Source organism: Hetaerina americana, unplaced genomic scaffold (assembly GCF_022747635.1).
Source record: "Hetaerina americana unplaced genomic scaffold, ioHetAmer1.1.p SCAF_7, whole genome shotgun sequence".
NCBI lineage: Eukaryota > Metazoa > Arthropoda > Insecta > Odonata > Calopterygidae > Hetaerina > Hetaerina americana.
This window is the reverse complement of record NW_027287316.1, coordinates 30,525,210-30,548,790: the sequence shown is the minus strand read 5'-3', so window position 1 is coordinate 30,548,790 and position 23,581 is coordinate 30,525,210. Positions and strand designations below refer to the sequence as shown.

Here is a 23,581-nt window from a genome sequence, read left to right as displayed (position 1 = left end):
ACTGATGGATCACCGAAGCCATTTGGTAGGCAGAGAATGATATATCCCAAGGAAAAGTGAAGATGTGGAAGGAATTTATCGTGAAGCTTTACAATTTATTTAACGGAGGATTGAAACGAGAACGAGGTCGCTTTATTGAGACCAGGATTTGATACTGCAGTGACGAGTTCACGGATTAACCCTCGAGATAATAAGTAATGGGAAAGATTATAAAAGGTTTCAAAAGTATGATAAAACTAGGTGAGAAAAGCAGAGGGTTGCGTAAAACCAATTTTTCGATTCATAACTGCTGCTGTGATGATTGGTTAACACTGCAATGATTTTGCTTTATGTTATATTTTCCACCCATAGCTGAAAAACAATAATTTCTGCAATGAGGATTCTTCAACCAAAATATACGAGGGTCATCCGGAAAGTAGTACCCGTCCGTGCCGCATGAAGTGCTGACGACGCGAGTAGCCGCTGGACGAGGTCAGATAGCTTCAGTGGCTTGTCTGCCTTCTCTGAGCCAAGTTGCGTGACGCTAGCATTGCCTGTGTTGTTTCTGTGATTGTTTACAATGTTTAACAAAATTGAGAACGCCGCCAGTTGTGAAGTGAGGGCAGTGATTAAATTCCTCAATGCAAGAAACGTTCGCCCATGTGATATTCATCGCCAATTAAAGGAGGTGTATGGAGACAATGTAATGGACGAGTCGTCTGTTCGGCGGTGGTGTCGCAACTTCAACATGGGGAGGGGGAACACACACGACGATGAGCGTTCGGGGAGACCGTCTGTCATTACAGACCAACTGGTGAGCTCAGTTGACGAATTCGTGAGGAACGATCGGCGCGTCACAATTGATGACATCTGTGAGCATTTTCCCAATGTTTCTCGAACAATTGTTCATGAAATTGCTAAACACCATCTGCATTATGCAAAAATTTGTGCAAGATGGGTCCCTCGCGTATCTCAATGAGCTGGCGGCGAAGGACTATGCAGCAGGAATACAGAAACTTGTCACACGTTATGACAAATGCCTTAATTTGCTTGGAGATTATGTTGAGAAGTAGTTTAAAGTATCCTCTTTCAAATAAAATTTTTTATGTTTGTTAATATTTACTTTTGTGTCTTTATTTCACGAACGGGTACTACTTTCCGAATGACCCTCGTAATAATAACAAGTATTATGAGTTTATGACTAATATTATATTTTTCAATTTTTGTTTAATGTTGAGACTCTATTTTCAGCAGTTAATCCTCAATCGTTTCATGTCCGAAGAAATTGTAATATCTAACCTTGATTCATTTAATAAATAATGCATACATTATTTTTTTAGGAATGGAGAAATTAAGCGATTGCTTTATAGATTAGAAGAGCACGTAGTTAAATTTTGTTGTCTCAGGCTTAAATTTATGGAATTTACTCAACATATTGAAATAATAGAAGTATTTTGTAATATTTATAATTTGTGTGCGGAATTACAAAGTTATTTCTTTCATTTCAAGAGTACGTAGGTGATGAGAAAATGGCAAAATGATATGGATTTAAATCTGTAACTATAACTTATCTTCAAGCAATGAATTTTAAATGGATAGATGATTTTGAAGTTATTATTATAGTTTACTCAATCAGAAGCCATAAGAAGATTGGAAAAAAAATTGTAAGAGGTAGGGAAATTTCGTGCAGAAGGAAGAGAAATATTTTTCGGTGACTTTGCATTAACACTTAATATGATTGTTTAGAAATAATCGGGCCATATTTCTCTCTGGTTAATGTATAATGACGAATACTAAACCACATGCATATAATTTCATCCGATTAAATTAAGCGGGTAAAACCGACGGATAAAGCTCATTATTGCGTGCATCATAATTTCAAAGTGCTAATTATACACTTCATGAAATAATAAAATATGAAACCGATTAAATTTTTTCTGAACCAATGAGTTCCATAATTGGCAGGGATGACATAGAATGCCTGTACAATAAGTATGGGATGAAAACAAATGTAAAAAACAAAGGCTATGCGGTATTCGAGGAAGAGGAAAGAAAAGTTTAACATGGAAATAGGAGCTCATAAACTAAAGCAGGTGTAACAGTTTACCTATCTGGGAAGTGTTCTGGACCAAAACGGTCAAAGCAGTAGGGATATAAAGAGAAAAATTGCATCAGTCAAATAAGAATTTACAAGGAGGAGGAAATTGATGACAGGGACGTTAGGTAAGGACTTTAAGAAAAGATTCATTTAGACTTTGATATGGAAAGTGGTTTTGTACGGCGCGAAAACATTGTAATTAAAGCAAGATGGTAGGCGTAGATTGGAGGCTTTTAAAATGTGAATGTGGAGAAGGATTGAGAAGATAAAGTGGACAGATGGGAAAATAAGCGAGGAAGCCTTAGTACGGTAGGATGGAGGAGAGAGAACTGTTGGGAGTAACGGAAAGAATGCAGGAAAGATGGATGCATGGCATTTTCATTGAAAATGGGATGTTAAAGACTGATAGAGAGATGACGCTAGGCAAACGAGTGAGTTGCGTAGAATAAACCAGGAGGACAGGAATTTACGACATAATGAAGGGAGGAAGGAAGTATGAAGTATTAGAGAGAGAACTTACTGTAGTATCGGATGTTAGGCTGTGTTTATTAGGAGAGGAAAGTAAATATACTATTGTACAATTGTATAGGCTGTGTCCATCCAAAACCTAACTTAACCGGTAGGATACCAATAATAATGTGTCTTAAAGAAAAGTAAGGCATGCTCTAGGTGTACCCTTCTGCTGGATCATCGCCTAAGGGTTCAGTGTCAATGAAAGCGTATACGAAAGAGATTTGATCCATACAGAACATTGGAATACAACTGAAGACACAAGGCATGCTTTTTCCAAAATTATTTCCTTCCCATTTCGCATTTATATTATCGGCGTCTTAATGAAAACGAACTTCCAAACTGGACGTTGGTAACACTTCTGAGAAATTCTCTTTGAGGGAATAGTTTCTTTAAAAGTCCGCAGGAGGGTAGGGTAGGCGTTTTGAGTCGAAACCTGAACCACTTCACACTCTCTCCAGCCGCGCAGAAACTTCTTAAAACTACGCCCCCTTTCGAAGAAAGTTCCATCCATCTCCTTCAATCCCCGCCCCCGGCCAATCGCAGTCTGATATCCACGAAACATACACCGAGCAAACATATACCCACCCATATGGCGTATACATTTTCATCCGTATACATTTAAATATGATGATTAAATATGCATTTCTAGGCACATTTCTCTTTATTATTTCCATATAGATATGTAACCACTCGAACATACATACTCAAACATAAAATAATGCTTCACACATTCAAATTTAGAGTCCATCGCACAACTCAAATAGTTCCAAAAGAATTAAACCTATAATAACCAAGAGAGAAACCTTACTTCCATAACTATATTAAAATATCGACTTTAGAAGCCCAACTATTATGGAAAATTTAAAGAGGGTGAGGAAATAGAAGCCCAACGGCGGTAGGAAAATTTGAAGTTGGAAGATCCTCATTTTTTCGCTCTCCCTCCTAACAAAAGTGGAACGATCTCTATTTCACATGATTACATATCGCCGAAAAATTGTGATGCAATAAATAAAAAAATGGAAAGCGTGCTCTTTTAGGAGGAAAAATCACCATTAAAATTAAAAAAATAGGAAAAGGATAAAAGTAACTCCAGTTAGTAAATAATACTAATGCATTTACACAGGTTTTAGAGCCTCGCATCTTCTCTAACAGCAAACGCATTACAATAGATACTTATACGTACTGAATGAAGTATTTTCTCAATTGTTTTACCTACTCACCATTGTCATCAATCCCAATCGCATTTGGTTGATATTTTAGAAAAAAAAATGAAAGAAGTAGCAAGGAAATAAGCTAAGGAATTATGCAGGCAAAAGAAGTGAGAAGTGCAAAAACTAGTATTGATGACAGTTATGTTACGTTAAGTAAAGACGTAGAAAAACGTTAGTTAAGAATGGAGAATTGACGGAGTAGCGCTAAACCGCTGAGAAACTTGGTTTATTAGGAAAGCATTTGATCTGAAATAAATTGAATGGAGAATGGAGAATAAAAGTTGAATAAAAAGTAAGGCGAGAGACAAAGTTTCAAATTTGGTGTGGTTTGTGAGAGCGTTGCTGGGTAAACGCCGAGAAAGGCAGAAAGCGTTGAAAATGAGAAGGTTCTGGTAGGAGGTGGGATGTCGAAGGCCGTGATGGAACGGAGATTGTTCGGTCTAAGTGGGAAAATAGAGTTTTTTGAAGGTGTGAAGACTGTCAGAAAGCACTAAGAGCTGAATAAGGAGATGACGCAAGGTAAAGAGGAGTTAATACTGGGAAGATATGCTCATAATTCTTTGAAGATGTGGGAATAGTGGTTCAGGGTTCGTCCGAAAACTTTGAGGACGACGTCTCAAACGGCAGGTGACCATTATTATATAACTGAAAATAACTGCTAAGTGCTCACTATACAACAGCCACATTCGCTCTGAGGACTTCCTCTCATCTTGAGCAGTCATGTGAATTGAAACTTTTCATAAAATTTCGCTGATGGCGAAAACCCCTCTCCATTAAGCGAGAAAAATCTTTTGGTAACACTGTCACCAATTTCTAGCATCTACGAACGATACAAAATATTAGACATGGAAGGGTCTGACCTATGAGATCTAGAGGAGAAACAATCACCGCTGAACTGTGAGGAATAAGCTGTGGTACGTAAGAAATCTTTACCTAATCGTCAAATAGTTCCATCAATCAAAGGCTCAAACCCACGATGGTCATGTTTCAATCAAGTTAGGCTCAATTTGAAAGTTAATATTCAGTGTGTTTGATTATTATGATCGATATATGTCCAAATCAATTGACTGCTATATCGATATCACACCACTTTACGCATGATAAAATCAGTGCAATTTTGCTTTGCCTTATTCACGATTTTTTAACACAGGATGGAAGGAGTGAATTTGGTTATTGGTAGTAATCAAAGCGAGATAATTACAAAGTGAATGAAAATTATTCGGACGGAATAATTCACGCGCAACAAGTCAATTGGAAGTTAAATGGAAACACATATGGAAGCGACAACCTTAAATAGAGATTTATAGTGACCACGAAAAACCATTACGTTGATTTTCACATCAATTACGCACTGGTAGTTTTACTTGAACGTAATACATGAGAATTCATAAATGAAATCTGGACAAAAATGCATTGGCTTGCATTGTAATTGGGGAAAGGTAATGCATTTCTATTGCTGTGTCTATAAATGCAGCCGCAAGCACTGAAATGTGTGGTGACGTGTTTATGTACAGTAATTAAAATTGACTTACAAAATGATGAAACCAGTTAATACATTTTGGGTATGACACATATCGGTCACAGATGTTATAGTAACGCTGTCAATTGAGCAAACGGAGTTTGAAATTGGGAAATTTGCATGAAATATGATTTGAGCCTTAAGAAGTTTTCAACGCTTTTTTTCTCTCTGAAGCAAATGACTTATCTCGTAGAGCACATCCTTATCAAACGTCTCGCGTCCAGCAGACCTCTTATTCACAATGTACAGCCCTGCATGATTTTGGGATCTATAATTTTGCAGCTATTAAGTATGATAGAACCAGCAATACAAAATATTTACCAAATACGAGTCGTCGAACCTGGCTAACCCCTTAAATGACTTTCTCTTGGAAGGGGAATCCCACTTACTTTACCTACTCCTAGAATAAAATATTGTTTTGCCTCAAAATAAAATTTACTTATGTGTACTTTCTAGTATTTACATTTAGATAATAGACGTACGAAAACAATGATGGTATTTCCCGTACATACATATTTTAAATCGTGTATTTTGGTAATAATTGGAAATATTACCTCATATATATTTTAAAAATATATGAGCTGAACCAATAATAACTTTCGCGTCTCCCCACTCCCCACGAATTGGGCGGATAGGGAATAATATGCCCTTTCCAACGAGGTTTTTGCTACACTGGCCTTCGCCAAACCTGCGGGAATGATTTCCGTCGACGTCTTTTTTTTCCTCTGCTCTCGTAGGGCGTCACCGGAAATCAGCCCCCAAACATTTTGCTCCAATCATTTATCTACGAAGCCACGGTATCATTTGATGCCTTGAGGAAGCGAATTTCAATCATCGGTATATTTACGTAATCCCTTTTTCATCATTGGCATGCGTCTAATACAGGGCAGCAGTATGAAACCCTCCCCATAGACCCGAAATGTCTTTCATGCGATTGCACTGAATGAAAAAGTGCATATATGTTCGTCATATAGCTTCCAAAATCATGAATGAATCTGAGATTATTATTACGCATAAATTTGCACAATATTCGCTCAAAAATACTCAAGTTCATGCGTAAGTTCAGCTGAACTTGTAAGAATCGCTGTAATCGACAAACACCCCTTCATGTCCATGATATGGGCGATGATATTCCAGAAAAGGCAGAAAAATCTCAGCGTAAAAGTTCGCCGAATAATAATACTGACTGAATAATAAGAATTGATAGGAGGAGCGGGAGCTAAGTGCGTACACTGCTGGAATACTGACAAGAAGAATGGTGTTCAAAACCCGGAATATTCCTTAGGACACTATCACCATAAATCTACGATGCACACTTTCAGGTTACTAGGATTTAAGGGAAACCGAATGGCGGCACCAAGAAATAGTATTCCTATTCTGAATATATTAGTTCCACACGCTTTATAGCTTTGTTCGGGGGATCGGGATTGGTGCGGTGGCTATCGTACTGGCTTCCCACCCAGAGGGCTCGGGTTCATATCCCGGCGGCGTTGAATATTTTCAGAGATATCTCGATCCCTACTTGAGGTGCTTTGTGGCGAGCACTTTGAGTGAGAACGCCGTCCGTCGGATGGGACGTTAAACTGCGGACCCCTTGGCGCCTTTCGTAAAGAGTAGGCTAATGCCGACGCCGGATTTCTCTCCACCCTTCATCCTTTCCTGTCCATCCCCTATGGCGCAAATGACCTCAGCAGTCGGTCGCCTCCCCTAAATACTACTACTACTAGCTTTGTTCGGGGTGAACTCTATGGGTTAAATGGAGGAAGGGACCATTTGGTCTAAATTTCGCCCAAATGAAGACCTCTATCAATCTATCTAATTCTGTCCTCACCCATCAAAACAAAGCTTCGGGAAGATTACCTTGACGTGCGATGAAACATTGAACTTTATTTTAAACTAAATATCGTGAATAATATGCGTAAGTGCATTATTATTGTCGTAAAATGATCTTTTATTTAAATCGTGTCACTTCACCCGAATAGAAAGTTGAAAAAAATCATACCGCAAAAGGCAGCAACAATTTTGAATTCACCTCAACTGAAACTATCCTCTAGACCGCAATGGAAATTCGTTGCAATTTACGGGCAACCATAGTAAACAGTGGAAGCATTTTATTAAATTCCACCTTAGCATTCGAGAAAATGCATTGAAATGAAAATAAAAGAAGGCTCCGAATATGACATAAGAATGCGGAGCCAGTCCTCGGTATGGCAGGGCATTTTTCCAGATCTCCATAGTTTCTTCGTAGATGGTACCTTGGTACTCTTGTAACATGCCATAGCATGGCATGTTACAAGAGTACCAAGCGCACCTAACTTTATTACTGCAGGAAGGTACATTTTCGAACCTCGAAAGCTGATGCCCCCACATGTTTAAGAACGCCTTAAACACCCTTAACTCCTCACAAGGGTATCAATCATGCCCAAGAACCTAACGCTATAATATGTGAGTTTCCGAAATAAATAATTAACCGAATGTGCATTCCATTTAAAAACAAGAACGCCACTACGTACCTGCTTGAAGCGCGAGCGCTATTCACTTCCTACATCGTTTAATATTTATACACACATACTTATAAACTATATGCGTACACACACACATCATACATATTACACACAAACATGTATTGTATATGTATGACTTCTATTTCTTCCGATGACAACGGAGCTGGATTCCGTCGAAATTATCAAGAAATAACGTGTGAGTGATCTTTTTATGTGTTCTTATATTGTTTTTTGCTGTCCAAGTTTGTTATATATATATATATATATATATATATATATATATATATATATATATATATATATATATATATATATATATATATATAAAAGCTATATTCCACCGTTATTCAAATTCCTCAATACGAAACTCACCACATCACGATTCCCCGGCGCTAGAAAAAAATAATTGACGCTAGGTCGTAAAAGCCATGATCGCAAATCTTGCCACGAAAGAGAAATCATAATATGGATACTGATTACAGCGAATTGAAAAAATCTGCCATGGTCATTTATTTAAAGAAAACGAAATTAACTACAGTCTTCATAGGGACTACCAAAAGCTTTAGTATCTCAACGATACTATAGTTGTACTCCACAAACTACCACAACCACATGCTAAACGTAAAGGCGAGATGACACAGGGACATTATTTTTCACATTATTAATTCTCATTTAAAGTAAAAAAATAAAGATGAATATTCAGTAAACTAAGTTATAATCAAATGTTGCTAACGAACTCGCCTAGTGGTTAATTACATTATCTCTCTCAGCCCAATCGAGTCCTTCTCGAAATAGATTCCTGAGCCCTCGTTGAGGACGGCTAATTTTTGGAGGGTTTTGAATGAAGACTTCTTGAGGATCACTCTCAATGATAGAATGTAAGTTACGGGAACGAATGGAACAAGCAACGTTATGTTCGTAATAAGACATAGATGCTGTGATAACTTAGCAATAAATTCTTCTCCGTAAATGCCTAATACGCGAAATTTGTTTCATCCAAGCAAAACATATGACGATACGAAAGATAGTCGTCTGTGATGATATCAAAGATATTATGGCTATCTTTCATTCGAAAGCATTCCTTAATCGGAGCATGAAGAACAGTTACCCAAAAAACACGAGACGTATTTGGGGGATAGTATCGACAGAAAAAAACTATTTCATATTATAGCACCTATATTTCCCTAAAACGTTTAAAAAAAGAAAGTTTTTGCCAGAAGGGATGCATTGAATTGATGATGACTTCAAATGTGGTTCGCGCGTCATGGAAACACGTTCGTGCTCGCGTCAAAATGACTGTCATTTCAAAATTGGAAGTTAGAATCCTGGTAAACCTCAGAAGGCTCTTTTAACCCAATCACGAGCGATCAGACGGAAACTTTAGCTTTGACCGCTCGATGAAGTTCTCTAAATCGATTGAGGATTGAAGAAATAAGTTAACACTTTCCTGAGTTAAGACACAAGCTAAAAATAAACCACATAAATATAAGATATTTTTCAAAATGGTACAATTATTGAATGAAAGATTAATTTCATAATAATAATAGGTAATAAAGTTCAAGTACCAGATAAAAGCAGATTTTGGCCTTATATTTATGGAAGACTTGCAGCATTCCGGCTCATAAAATATAATAGCTTCCAAAGTTGCAATAAAACCGAAATCTGTTTTGATGTGAGGCCTGAGCTCACCTTTTACTACGCAGTTGGTTTGATGGGTGTGAATAGAGCTCCCCTCACATTAAGCCGCATGGCGTGTGACATTCAAGGTCGTGGGCCAATGTCACGCTGGTAAACTTTCTCTACAACATTTGGTCCAAGAAAATGTTCGATCAAACTCGTATGTGGCTTATCATGTGTATGATGACTCATCATCACATACTTATTCGAGTGAGTGAGTTCGAGAAATTCTCATAGGACGACTTGAGTGGACTCAATGAAGCACGAGTTCTCCTCGTAGTTCTCATTTTTGCTTTTGTGGAGGGAGACATTGACGGATATTCTTCCTCCCTGGGGATTGGCGGTTGTATACAACTCCATGAGAAATTTCATCTTCCCTAAACTACTTCTTGTGCTATTTCCAGTTCGATTCTCATGCGATTAAAAAACAATTCCATGCGTGCTAAGTTATTTACATCAAGCTTTATGGAATGATCATGGTTCAAATCCCGGTGGTAGTAAAATATTTCAGAAGTATCCCGATCCCTACTTTGACTGCCATTTGGAGAACATTTCAATTGGAATACGCCGACCAACGGATTGGAAATTACACTCCACGGGCCATTCGTTAAATTACCCATGCATATCCCTAACGGTCCTTCTCACAAACCACAATTCAACATCAGCCATGTTTATTTCTTTCCAATGCCATGCGTTTCTAATGTACAAAGACCGGTAAAGGTGAGATTTCACTCACCGGGTGCACTTGCCCGTTCGGGCAGTCAATGAACATTCCGGTAAATTACCTCAGTTGTCGGTCCCAAAGTTACTATTACTTCTCTTCGGTGTATTTTCTCTGTCTCAAGATTTCCTGCGCAGACAGCCCCATGAGCTTATAACACCTAGAAAATTGCAGTTTAAATTTTTGCCGGGGATGCCTAGAGGCGTCACGCGACTTTGAATCGGGCACCTCAGACAATACCTGTACTCTACTAACTTGGCTAATACGTAGCTCCCGTAAAACCCCAGCTCTCTGATAACACCGTATTTATTTGCAACCTTTGTTACGAAAAATTTAATAGTATTTTCTTTATTCATTTATTTATTTCTTTATTAATATTTACAGGTGTGTGAAGCTTGCTTCGTACACTTTTAAAAGGATTTTGAACAAAACGCAAAGGGGAAATATACGAATATTCATACCGTAGACAACACCAACCCAGCATACTTCGAACCCATGGTATTAGAATTAGCGATGATCTCTGTCCTATCGCCGCCGAAGCCCGGATTTACAATGACAACAAGTCCTGATAGCGAAATCTCAAGCTAAGTCAAGAATCCTTTACAGTATATGGGCTGATGAATTAGGTAATGAAATGCCATTATAAGATTCAAATAGCCGTGGAGAGGGTGCTGTAAGTAAAGAAGGAGGATAGGCAACACGGGAAAAGAAGACTTGACTGGATGCAATGCATTGTGTTTTTTTGTTTCTACCCTGTATCCAATTTTTAATCATAGTATCTCATTTACGAATTTCACATGAAGTGATTCATTCGAAAATAAATAGGAGTTAAATGAGTAATTGTTGGACTATTTTAACGAAAAGCTTCACATATTTACCAACCCCACGTAAATTACTTTAACCTTGTTATTCATAAATCGATTTTATACCGCATTTATGCTGTTTATAAATATTTGTTTCCGATTATTTTAGTAACAAAAATTGTCATTCACGAGAAGAAGATCACTTTTGAATCAATACAAAATATTAATATGCACTTATATGGCGAAATCGATATTTGTTTAATCGGAAATGTATGTGATAGTTCTGTGGTCGAAGGAATGAAATATCTGAAACCTGGAAACTCCAATGTCTCATTCCTCTGGTGAACTTAGCATTTGTAAATACTGTTTGGTGTAAAATCTTTTCGTATTGAACCTAATCGTCCACATACTTTGTACCTTCATTCAATCCGGTCAGAAAGCCTGATATTTTCCTCTCTTCACCTTGTTTAGCAAACAGTTACCATTCTTTCGCAGTGCTAACTCATATCCTACCGCCTCTTAAAATCCCTTCCTGCCACTCTTTCTGACTTTTCTCGAGTTTCTCCCAACATCCTCCTCTTTTCCCCTGAAGTGTTCACCATTTCCTCGTTTGTCTTATTGGAATTATATGATGGAAATTTCGTCATCGTACGGGTTAGTTAAATTAATGGGGACCGGACGTCATCACTGAAGGTCCGGATATAAAATTAGACCCGGAAAGTTTATGGCCGCTTTAGATCTCCGACCGCATGGGCGGCTCCGGTGCTGGACCACTATCGGAGGTATTGCGCTGGTCACTATTTCGCCGCGGAGGCGAAAAGAGGTGGGGAGGGCGGAGAGAGGATTGGGGATGGGGAGGGCTAATACAGAGCTGGCACCCGCAATACCCATGGGGCGATGAAAACTTTATAGAGTTTCAGCACCTGCGGATGTAATTTTCGACCTATATATCTCCCTCCTTCGCCTCAAGTTAATTTTAGTAGGTGGCAGCCGGTTATGTGGGACACTTGGTGGTTCACTTCTGCTCTTCTTTTATCTCTTACCGCTACCCAGAGTGTTGGTCGGAGTAATTTTTTTTCAATCATCCCCTTTATGTGGTCAAGAGGATTGCATTTGTCCAACTGAGCCATTGGATTAACCCTGCAACGGCTTACAATTACAGTTTATTCGTTTTTTTTCTCCCGTCCACAATGTATTACGGAACACGCAAAGGGTAACCCGAAATTCTTTTTATCCGTGGTTTTGATCGAGCCAAATGTGAAAGATCATTTGAAGTGTTAAGCTCTAATTAATTCGGAAATTGTTTAACACGATTGGTAGTGCCATTATTTCCTTCCTGAGAAAGAACCATTATTCGCGCAGAATTCTTTAATTACCCACCCTATAGATAAACTCTGCAGTTAAAATAATGGAGGGATGAAAAATTAAGCGTCAGATTACAAATTGATTTGCAAAAGCTTTTTATTTTATAAAAAGGAGAAATATATCATTTTTGTAAGTTAAACAAGGAAAAGAGAAGTGTTCAATGAGGCATTTCACAGTAATATCAAACCATAAACAAGATATGTAATAAGACGTTGGAACCTTCGCTAAATTACTATAAATACTGTGGATAGGATATACCCTCAAAGTAAGTTATGGTTGTAAATAGATGCATATGTAAATGATTGAAGGGACTATATCTTCCAAAACGTTCCCTGCATTGAGTTTTGAAGCAATGCTTATTTAATAAAAAGGTGTCATATATTTCAAGTTTAACACACCCTTGAAAACCAAGATATTGAGATATTTCCGCTGGCCATCATGCCTCAAGATTGGAGTCGGTTCGAATGGAGTTGGAGTCGAATTTCGGGTTTTATACTGTATATACTGAGATAGAAGGGATAATGCTGCGTAGGAGAGGTTGATCGTGGAAAGGATTAGCGTGTACGAAAGGGAGATGTATGCCCTTACATCTAAACAACGATTTCCTATGGTGTGATTGGTTACAAAGTTGTATAGTGTTTAGAAATGTTGAGTTCCTAAGATTTGTTTTTGGTGCCCATCGGACGATCTCACTAGGGGAATTTTACGCGTAAAAATACTTAGCCTATGACGACTTAACTGTAACTCTAACGAAAATGGTTTTTGAAATACGCAGTTGGCTCATGGACAGAGGCTCACTCAGTTATTTTGGCAGCTGTGAGATGTGCTACTAGATTTAAATTCCTGGTTTTAAACTTTCATAGGTGACAGACATGTGATTTTTTGCACTTTTTAATGCTTTACTGCGAAGTGAGACTAAAGCGTACCAAAGCGAAGAGAGGCCATATTAAATGACCTCAACTATTGGCTGAGCTAAAATGAAGCTAAGTTTATTACTCGTGCGTGATCTTCAACTGATTAAATGGTTAGGTTATGAGGCATTAATTCTTCAGATATATATATATATATATATATATATATATATATATGTGTATATATATATATATATATATATATATATATATATATATATATATATATATATTTATATTCCAGATGATTATGCCAGAACTGCATATTATCTTAAATGGAGGGCAGCCACCCGAGAGATGGAAATAGTTTGAGGTATATAATCGAACCACCATCCGACGTGGCCAGTCAACTGGAAAGTACCGCTGGCTAACCCAAAGAAACGACCTCTTTCATGAATATAAAACCACCTCTGGCAGTGCTGTTGTATTCCCACTGCCAGTTCTTCAATAATCTACGGAAACATTTGGTAATTTCCTAAATTATAATACAACCGACCAAAGGTTGCATCGAAAACACGTCACTATTACATATGAACACAACAAATTCTAACACTCATACAATGCTACCCTCATATGTAGCACGTGATCGGGGTGTTAGTGTACTGGGTGTAGGGCTGGGCTACTGAGGGAAAGTCCTAGGTTCAATTCCGGTTGGTGTTTCTGGGCGCCCTCGGCTTTACTAATCTGTGAAGTTTTGCGGACACCAAATCTTCGTGGGAAAGTGCAGGCGGCTCAAAGAAAAGAGCTAGCCCCCTAACCCTGATGTGTACACAACATAGGTGTACTTAGTATTAGGTGAGATCCACTCTTGCCTCCCAAACCAACTAATGGGGTTGATTTCTGCGACTTATAAACCATGCCGCTGAAATGTTATACGATGCATTGCCGTGACAATATTACCTTTGATTACGTTTACTATAAATTTAATGTTATAGTTTGATTATAATATAAATTAAATACTCCTAAGCTACTTTACATCTTATCTAAGATTACTTGTAAGTGTACTTATGCGTAAGCCTACCCGTAAACGTACTTAGCATAGCTAACGTAGAACTTCCAATCGATAGCCCCATTCATAACTTACACAACACAACATGGCAGGGCAAAGTTTGAGTGAATTTCAGGTGGAATTGCCCCCAAGCAAAATATATGTGGGAAAAGCTCTTTTATCAAGTTGCGGTCGTGTACGATTGCTTACTGGATCCTTTCGTCGAATGACGGAACTTTTCCAAACGACATCATATGGTTAGTCGTCCAGGGTTGTAAAAAATATTGCCGATTTCTAGAATGTCCTGTGACATCAACTAGAGGAAAAGTACATGGCGACGACGAAGGCTTACATTCTCCTGCATTCAGTCTTCTTTTTTTCCAAGGTACACCACTCTTTGCTATTTAACATGAAGCAAGGACTTATTCCAGCAAGAAGAAACGACAAAATCAACAATGACACGGAAAATCTTTTGACGTCTCGTCAATAAGTAGACTCCCTTTCCTCAGTTGCGAACATTTGGGTGATGAAATCTGTAATTTACGCGCAATTCAAAACTTTCACCCCAGTGTAAATTTCCCCAGAAGACGAAATTCATGCGAAATTCTTTGAGGAAATTATAAACATCTTATATATTTTAAATTAATTTCATCAGAACAAAAAAGCCAATATTATAATACTAAGGGGTTTCAATAATTAAACGGAAAAGTGTATTAGCAAACAATTTGTATTTTAAGTTAACCCGACAGTTAACCGTTAGTATCAAGCTCACATTAAAGACGTGCCTCATTCTTAAAGGCTTATTTGAAGATAATGAATGAAATAATGACATTTTGCTTGTAAATAGATGAAGTTTTACATTCTTTTCATGATACTCAGTAATAAAACCATTATGATGGAAATCCCTCACTCCAATTTTCACATAAACGTAATTAAAAAAAATTTTTTTTGGGAAGTCTTTAGCTAATATAAAATGTCTGTTATATTGGAAAAATAAGAAAACACTTTTTGTTCTATCAAGTATTTTAAGATTGCGCCAGCAATAAAATATTATTACCACAAAATAAAAAGCGCCAGTTCATTCGACTAAATGATTTTCAATTGAAGTAGACGAATTTATAGTAAATGTTTTTTATATAATTATTAGTTGCCTCAAATTTTCGATAGCACCTTAAATGTGAAATCAGTTTATCTATCTGATTAGGGTCATTTTCCCACAATGAAAAGGCAATGGAATTAGAATTAGATGAGATTTTTTCTGAATCGGAAAATTAAAAAAACCAGTAACAGAAAATTAAATAATTTTATTAGAGTCGTGAGAAAAGCTAGTCTTTTAATAGTTTCCATTGGAATAGAGTTCCAATATTGAATTGAATGAAAAATTGATAACGACCGTCATAATCCAGTCCGAAATCGATTTTCGTCCCGTTTCTTGCATTTTCTTTCCCTGTTGTGTGAATCGGTTTCTGGACGGGGAAGTGTAGAAAAGCCGATAAATGACTCCCTGAGGAGTTTACCGGGAGAGTGAGAGAGAGGAAGACGTGGTCCTTGAAATTGGTCGCAATCGAATGAGACAAGGAAAAGACCACGGAAGTGTTTATAGCCACGGATGACATTTGTGGCTGACCCCGATGTGAAAACATTTTGTACGAAACCTAGCCCCGTGTCGCCTCTCGTCACCCCGGGTGACGGCTCTCATGGATACCCATAAGGCACGTTCATCATCATTATCAGCTTTTGAAGACTATGACCTATCGAAAGGGCCACATCTCTCTATCATCATCGCCGCTATCTTCACGCTTCCATACCTCCCTTTCCATACTCCCAAAGATGCATCCCTGGGACATCTTTTTGTCTTCCTCCCCACCACCTTTCCTTGGAATACCTGTCTCTTAAGAACTAATTATACTTAGGTACACATCCATTAAATTTTGTTCCTACTTTTCTATTATTTTATATATCTTTCATTTCTTCTAGAACTAGTACACGATTCTATCCATCCACTCAGATTGTTCGCGTTAGCTTCCTACTAATTCAAATTCTGTTATCCCAACCCTATTCCTTCTCTCTCTCTTCATGGTTGATGTATCACATCTATTCGTTAACACGCATTAAACAAACGTGGCCTCCATCCTTAAATGATTAATTCATTCATCAAAAATTGTTTTTGTTTTCGAAAGCTTGTTTTTCCAGCGCTGCTCTTTGCCGCGTGTTTATTTTTGTTAATTATGTTCTCCCGACGTAGCAGACATTTTATTACATACATGCATATATATATATATATATATATATATAATATATATATATATATATATATATATATGTATATATATATGTATATGCATATATATAAATCATTTGTTATGGAAATCTTCTTTTCCCAGGGATCCAGTTTGTCTCATATTTAATTTTGTTATTAATAATTCTCCCTAGATTTATAAATTTCCAACCTGATCCAAGATTTTAACAGATATTTAAATACATTTTTAGGTCAGGTCCTGATGATGACGTTCTACGTCGAAACCTGGGTCGTGGTTTTCAATTAAAGAGCGTGGAATTACAAAGTCAATTTCATTTCAACTACAGTTATGTTTGTGATGAAATAGAGGTTATCTCATCATTATTATTATTCTAGTTATAGATTTTTGTTTAGAGTGCCGTGGTACACGCCAGCCACAGTAGTTACACGAGCTTACCGCTGTTTAAAAAAAAATATTGTATTTAAAAACATTCATTTGGAGGGTACGTGGTAGTCCAGTGGATGGAGCATTGGACTACTGATCGGGTTCTATTCCGGGGGACGCCTCTGACGCCACCCTCAGATTCTCCCAAGCTGTGTGGTTTTTCGGGTACCAGATCTACCTGGAAAACCATGGGCAGTACAGGGAAAGGAACTCGCTCCCTACCTTGATGCGTGAATTTCGCATGCCGTTGGCCTTAGTATTGGATGAACTCTACCGTCACCCATCAAACCAACCGTCGGGTTGACAGCTGTAGAGGTCACGAGATAAAGAAATCTTTACTTCTGGTATATAATATTAAATAATGAGTGCCTGAACATGTTAAAATTATAACGAAACCGGTTGCACGGTATTTAAGTGTTTCTGAAATCCAATAAGATTTCTACGTACATCTTCAACGAATGATTTCCCATGGTCGACCCAGAAACCACTGTCTAGTTTACATACTTGCGTTATTAAGGACCTGCGTCATAATTTCAGTAAATAGTCAATGTTATCCGTGAGATAAAATAGGTAGATAATAGCTTTCATACCATTTGCCACGATTTTTATAAAGATCTATATGAGCGCCTATGACTACAGTTTTTTTGACAATTGCCACAAAATTAGAGAGTTAGACTGTGGAACTGATGGATTCGAGTATTCGTTTTCCCCGCGCTCTGTTCGCGACAGCAATAAAAGGTTGAGCATCTAAGAAAGTTATAGGTACACGCTGACGAAAATAGAGGTATACAAGATTGGACTCCCAAAGGGCTCTCTCCTGATCTGGAGTCCTGGCACTCCCCATCGGACGCCCCTTTGCCGAGTGGGGTGGATGTGAATGTATATAAAGGCTATTGTTTTTGGGAATTGTGCGTTCCAAATGCGTACGCGTAGAATCCTAACCGCTAAAAAGTCTCTGAACTGCATATTTGCCTGTCCTCTTTTAATGCTTTTTCTTGTCCTCTTTGTGTAGGCATGTGGCATGATTTATGTTCCATCGCCCCCTTTCCACGCGGTTTTTGGTGGATCGCAGGATGCCAGGTGCATGAGGAAATAGAGGAAATATATGTAGAATGGTAGGGGACCTCCTACCCCCTGCCATACGTCCTTGCGACAGATTGCGAGCTATTGTGTAGATGCATAGCCATTGAACAATAGGAGAGTACCTGCATGATAGTCCAGCGGGTAGACCGTTCGGATAATGAATGGAGATTCCTGGTTCAAATCCACATGACGCCTCTGAACACTCCGAGCGCTATCCTCGAAGGGTGAGGTATTATTCTGGGTATCCCATATCCAGGTGACGCATGGTGAGGAACTGGCCTCCACACTCTGTTAATTAATTACTGTGAATTACACAAGTCAGGTACACAAGGCTTGGTACGAGCTGAACCTTCTCACCAATCAAACCATATCTTAGGGTTGATCACACATAAGCATTCGTGGGAGTGTGTTCGCATGGAGAAAGTGAGAATTCCGTGAGGCTCACCTGCTTTTGGTTCTCCCTCTGCGTGGTCAGCCGGGCTTCGATGCACTGCCTCGTTTCGAGGAAGGCCTGCCGCTGGGCCCGCTCGCTTGGGTAGTGGGTAAGCACACCAGCCGCGTTCGTGGCCAACAGCAGCAGGAGGTCGCACGCCACCTGCGATGACGGGCGAAGGGAGAGAGAGAGAGCGAGGTCAAATTTTTGGTCGAAAGTCATCCAATAGACTCCTCTGCTTCAGCTGGGGGAGAGAGGGATGGGGGGATTTGACCGCTTGTCAACTGTAATGGGCGTCAGGGTATTCGCTTTAGGGGTGGGTGGGGATCAGCAAAAAGAATGGATTATTTGTTTATGCAAACACGCAAAGGTAAATCTTTCTTCTAAAAGAAATAAAGCTCCTCTTCGAGATGGAGAGGAAGAATTTTTGTTAGCATGAATCGATACCATATAATATGCCATTTTTTAAATGGAAAACTAAGGTACTCATTCGCTTACTCCTTGATCGTTCATGATATTTTTTTTACTTTCGGGACTAAGGATTTAATATAAATGATTAAGTTATTAGGAATAACACATATTTCAATGTCCCAGTGAGAAGCCTACATTTTCAATGACGTTAGGGAGAAAAGGATAACGGCGACTATGTCGTGGAACGAAAGCTACAGAAATGGTAAAAACCGTAAAAAAGCAAACAAAAATGCATGCAATGAACCTTTCAGAGCTGCAAAACGTGAACATTAATTTGAATCATGGTGTTAAAATTTATTATTATTGGAATTTAGAATTAAAATGTGGGCTGGCAAATACTCCAATCATTGCTGTAGGTAAAAAGTAATTTGTAATAATATACTGTTCGAGAGTATTTAGTGCCGTGGTAGACGGGGATAATAAGAATAGCTATGCTTAGCCCCTGGATCTATCAGAAACCTACCATAACCGATAGACTACTGTTAGTAAACATCTTACTCGATACATTCACACGATATGCCGCAAGCCGCGGCAATGGTATGTGGCGGGTGATGTTGCGGCACCAGTCATACATGCAATTGAATACATATTTTTAAGCTAACATAAGAAAAGACTAGAGAACATGCACACAGGCTTTCCTATATATACCGTGTAGTAATTTGTGGGTTTGACTATATCATCTATTTTTAGTGTTTTAGTTAATATATTCGGGTTCTTTGATTCGATTTTATCATGACTGCGTATCGTACGGGGGATGAACGAGTACTTGATTCTGTCACATGGAGGAGTCTATCTCACTTACATTTTCCCAGTGGTCGTATCTAACGATATAACTTGGCGCCATAATGATTGCTACTGAGTCGCAAGATTACTCAGGTATCTTGTACCTTTCTTAAAGTGAAAGTACCGGATATATAATGAAATTATATTGTCAGTAATTAAAATGGAGTAGAATGCAAAACGAGGCATCCTCAAATCCCAGGGTTCACGGGTGGAGCAGACACCTTGAAACACATTTGTTTTGAGTTTTTGGCTATGATCGGCTGAGCCAAAAACCGCTAGCACGCCAGTGGGACTTCATCAACGACGCCAGACGATCGATTTCTGTCATATTTAGACAATGGCAACCGATGACAGCGATGAAAACACGAAGAGGATGCCGGAGGGCCAGGGTGTGGAATGACGGGCTATAATCCCCATCAGGGAAGAAAAGCAATTAAATTCCAACCCTTCAATCACGAGCAATAAAGAGGGCCGCGTCGGAATTCGGGCCGCGATGGTTGGCACCCATGGATCCACCACTCTTTTCCTGCGTCACTGCCGTCCCGGATGGAGAGGGGGGTGGGGGTGCGTGTGAGAATCAACAACCGCGGTAGGAATGGCAGTTCTAAATTTCCGAATTCATCAAATGCCGAAGAAAGTAATAACTACGACGTGTGTATATTACTTCATGCGTCCCCGGTATCACCAGTGCCAATTTGATCCGGTTATATGAAAATCGTTCCCGAAAGAGAGCTTAGATTGTAGACGAAGCTCTAAGTCCGACGATGCGTGGAAGGGAAGAATGAAATAGCTCCAGTAGTATTGCAGCGCAACGGAAAGGTAGAGGAATGCGCCTTGATGACATGCCTGACAGAATGAATTCCTCGGCTGGCGCAGAAATAAATCATGCTCGGAAACGTTACTAGCATGCGAATCCTTGTAAAAGCGTAACTAGTCAGTCTCCGGAGATGACTATTTCTCGTGGTGCTAAATTAAAGATAATGATAGGCAGTGGATAAAGCAACGAGGATCGATTTTTATACTCGAAGTCATGCAAAAATTGATTCATTCTACTAACAAATTTAAGTATCTTAATCATGCATTACAAAGCTTATCCAAACATAATTTTATTATGAAATAATTACAAGTTCAGATTTTTATTTTTTTAAAAAGGTAGAAGAATTTCGAGGGGAGTCCTTTCTTGATTTCATATTAGTGGCGTAAAAAAATTCACTTTCGACAACTAGTTAAAATAATCAATTAAACGCATAAACTACGCGCACCTACGAGTGTCATTTACGTCAATTAAATGATTAATTTAGTTTATTTATTTAAAGGATATTTTATTTAGACAATTAAAACCAGTGAGTGCATGGCTGTATTTCATCTAATACTTGTATGCTTTATTCAGAGATTTAGACAACATAAGGGAATACAAATATAAACTATCTTGTTAGGTAAATATATAGACTGAACTTATGAAATCATAAAACGCTTTACTAAAAGCCAGCCATGGCACTCTCCTTAATCAGAATCTTCGATATAAAATTTGTTTGGAATTTATTTCATATTCTGCATTATAATATTGCAATGCCATACTAAATGTAGTAATGGTGTTTCAAATGGATAGTAGGGATGAATTTAAATATTAGGTTTGGCCATGCCATTCTTTGGTATGCCGTTCCAAATCACTTTTGTTACTTTACGAGGGGAGTTCCATGCATTTACCTAACTCCTGATTACCATTACTCATTTGACTAACTTAATATATGCGTCTGATTTCTTGAATAAAAATTTGCTGCGGTGTACACAGTTAATTATTTCCATAAACTGCAGCAAATAGCTCGAGAAAATACATTAAATTATCTCCAAAATCATATGAAACGCTAATGCAACGTACCATTAGCAATTTGGATTGTATCAATGGTACTTAAAATGAATTGCTTTCTTCCAATACTAACAAAAAATAAAGTATACTTGCTTAATTAAAACTTCGTTGCAATTTTCCACAGTCAAAACTTTATTTCGACCATGGTTTCGATACACTGTATCATCATCAGGTGATACCTGATAATGATACAGTGTATCGAAAACATGGTCGAAATAAAGTTTTAACTGTGGAAAATTGCAACGAAGTTCTAATTATGTCTCGATTCCACAACATCACGCCTGACTCTTCACTTTTCGTAAGTAAACTTGCCTTAAGAAATGTATTAAGATGCTTATTTATTGTAAAATAATTTGCATATTTCGGTTAATGAATTTTCCACATCATCTATTGATTCCCTCACATATGCTAGCAGATATTATTTGTTCATAAATAACTTTTTTCGCTGTTAAGTTTTCCGTAAGAGGCGGTGCGGCAAACAAATCGCGTGCCTATTACGCTTTTGTATAACATTTTGGATCCAGTTAGCTAAATGGGTTGCTATTAATTTATAATGGAATATTTTACCTCTACTCTTCAACGTCGACGTGGAGGGTAATGATGACAAAACTAAGTTCAACTAATAAAGATTAAATCCGTCCATTTCCAACGAAAGCGGACATTGTTTTCATTACAATGCTAAGAGTGCATATATAAAACGATCTAACAGTCACAAACTGAAGTACAGCAGAAGATATTTTTTTAATCACTCTTTTTATTTCCGGTATCTCTTCAAAAGAATTTTTTTTCCCAATCCGTCTCTAATTCTTATGTAGATTTGCGGAAATCCTTTCTCTCCGCGGAATCGCTGATTCTACGTTTGGGAGTGGTACTAAAAATAGTTTCGCTAAAATAACTTGCTGCCGATCTGCTGCTGCCATTTCAACTCTTGTTCCCGAAATATTTTCTTTCATAATCCCCTTAGTGAATTGAAAATTAAAAATTCATTAAAGTTCCTGATGCTATAGCCTTGGCCTCTCTCAATGGGCTAAAAACTTAATTTGGCGGAAGAGCTTGCGTGCTCCGAATACACGGATAGAGCTGTGCTCGTGGGAGTAATAATAATTGTTCCTCGTTGGGGCCACCTATGCCAGATTGGTAGTAGCCAGACGAAAGGTAGTCTGCACAGCGTCTGCTCCTCGGTGTCTTCTGTCCACTGTAGGGTGGCCTTTTGAGTGACGGTGTCACGTTAAAGACATTATTGAGAAAGGCAGCAACCATCTTTAGTAGATATCCCAAAGAAAATATTATGGAGTCAAATATTAACATGAGTTCTAACAACCACGGGGGTCGTGTTCGAGTGTCGTGTCCGACGGCGGAGGAGGCAAGACCTATAAGTCGTCATAACAAGAAATTCTTGCACATCCAAGCAGATGACAATAGAAATGGAGAGAGAGAGAGAAAACATCGCTATAGTCAGAATAGAAATTTTTAAATTTTACTTAGAATACTATAGATAGGAAAGCGAGAAAATATCACGGTTTGAAGACGACGAGGAACTCAAGATCGCCATTGTCATCCGGTTCAATTCCCAGGAGGCGGCGTGTGTCTACGATGGGCTATTAAAGAACCCGGTGCAGCGTTACGAAAAGTATTTAGAAGTGAATAGCATTAATGTATAAAAGTGAAGTAGGCTTGTAGGCAACTAAAACGTCAGTAAATACTTGTTCTAAAAAAAGCATTTTTTATTGCAAACGGGCCTACCTTAAAAAATAACCGGTTAAATATAGTGAGGCATATGCGTGATCAACTCAACAGTTTTCCTGAAGCAAAAGAGGAACAGGATCACAATGTAGCACCCTTAAAACGTAATGCTATAGATTACAGAGAATTATAACGGTAAGAAATAAAGGAAGATGTAATGTAGAAGAAAACTGAGACGAAAAGGAAGAGTAAAAGGAGGCAGTAAATGAAATTATGTGGAGGACGGTT

The 23,581-nt window shown here is 38.3% G+C and overlaps 1 protein-coding gene across 1 annotated transcript in view; it reads right to left on the bottom strand.

Annotated features, from left to right (window-relative positions):
* Positions 1-23,581, bottom strand: part of LOC139696609 (adenylate cyclase type 6-like) — a 247,205-nt gene that overhangs the window by 133,190 nt on the left and 90,434 nt on the right. The window contains exon 6 of the mRNA XM_071595416.1: positions 18,502-18,651. Within this exon, the coding sequence (XP_071451517.1) occupies positions 18,502-18,651 (150 nt within the window). The remainder of the gene's footprint in view (positions 1-18,501; positions 18,652-23,581) is intronic.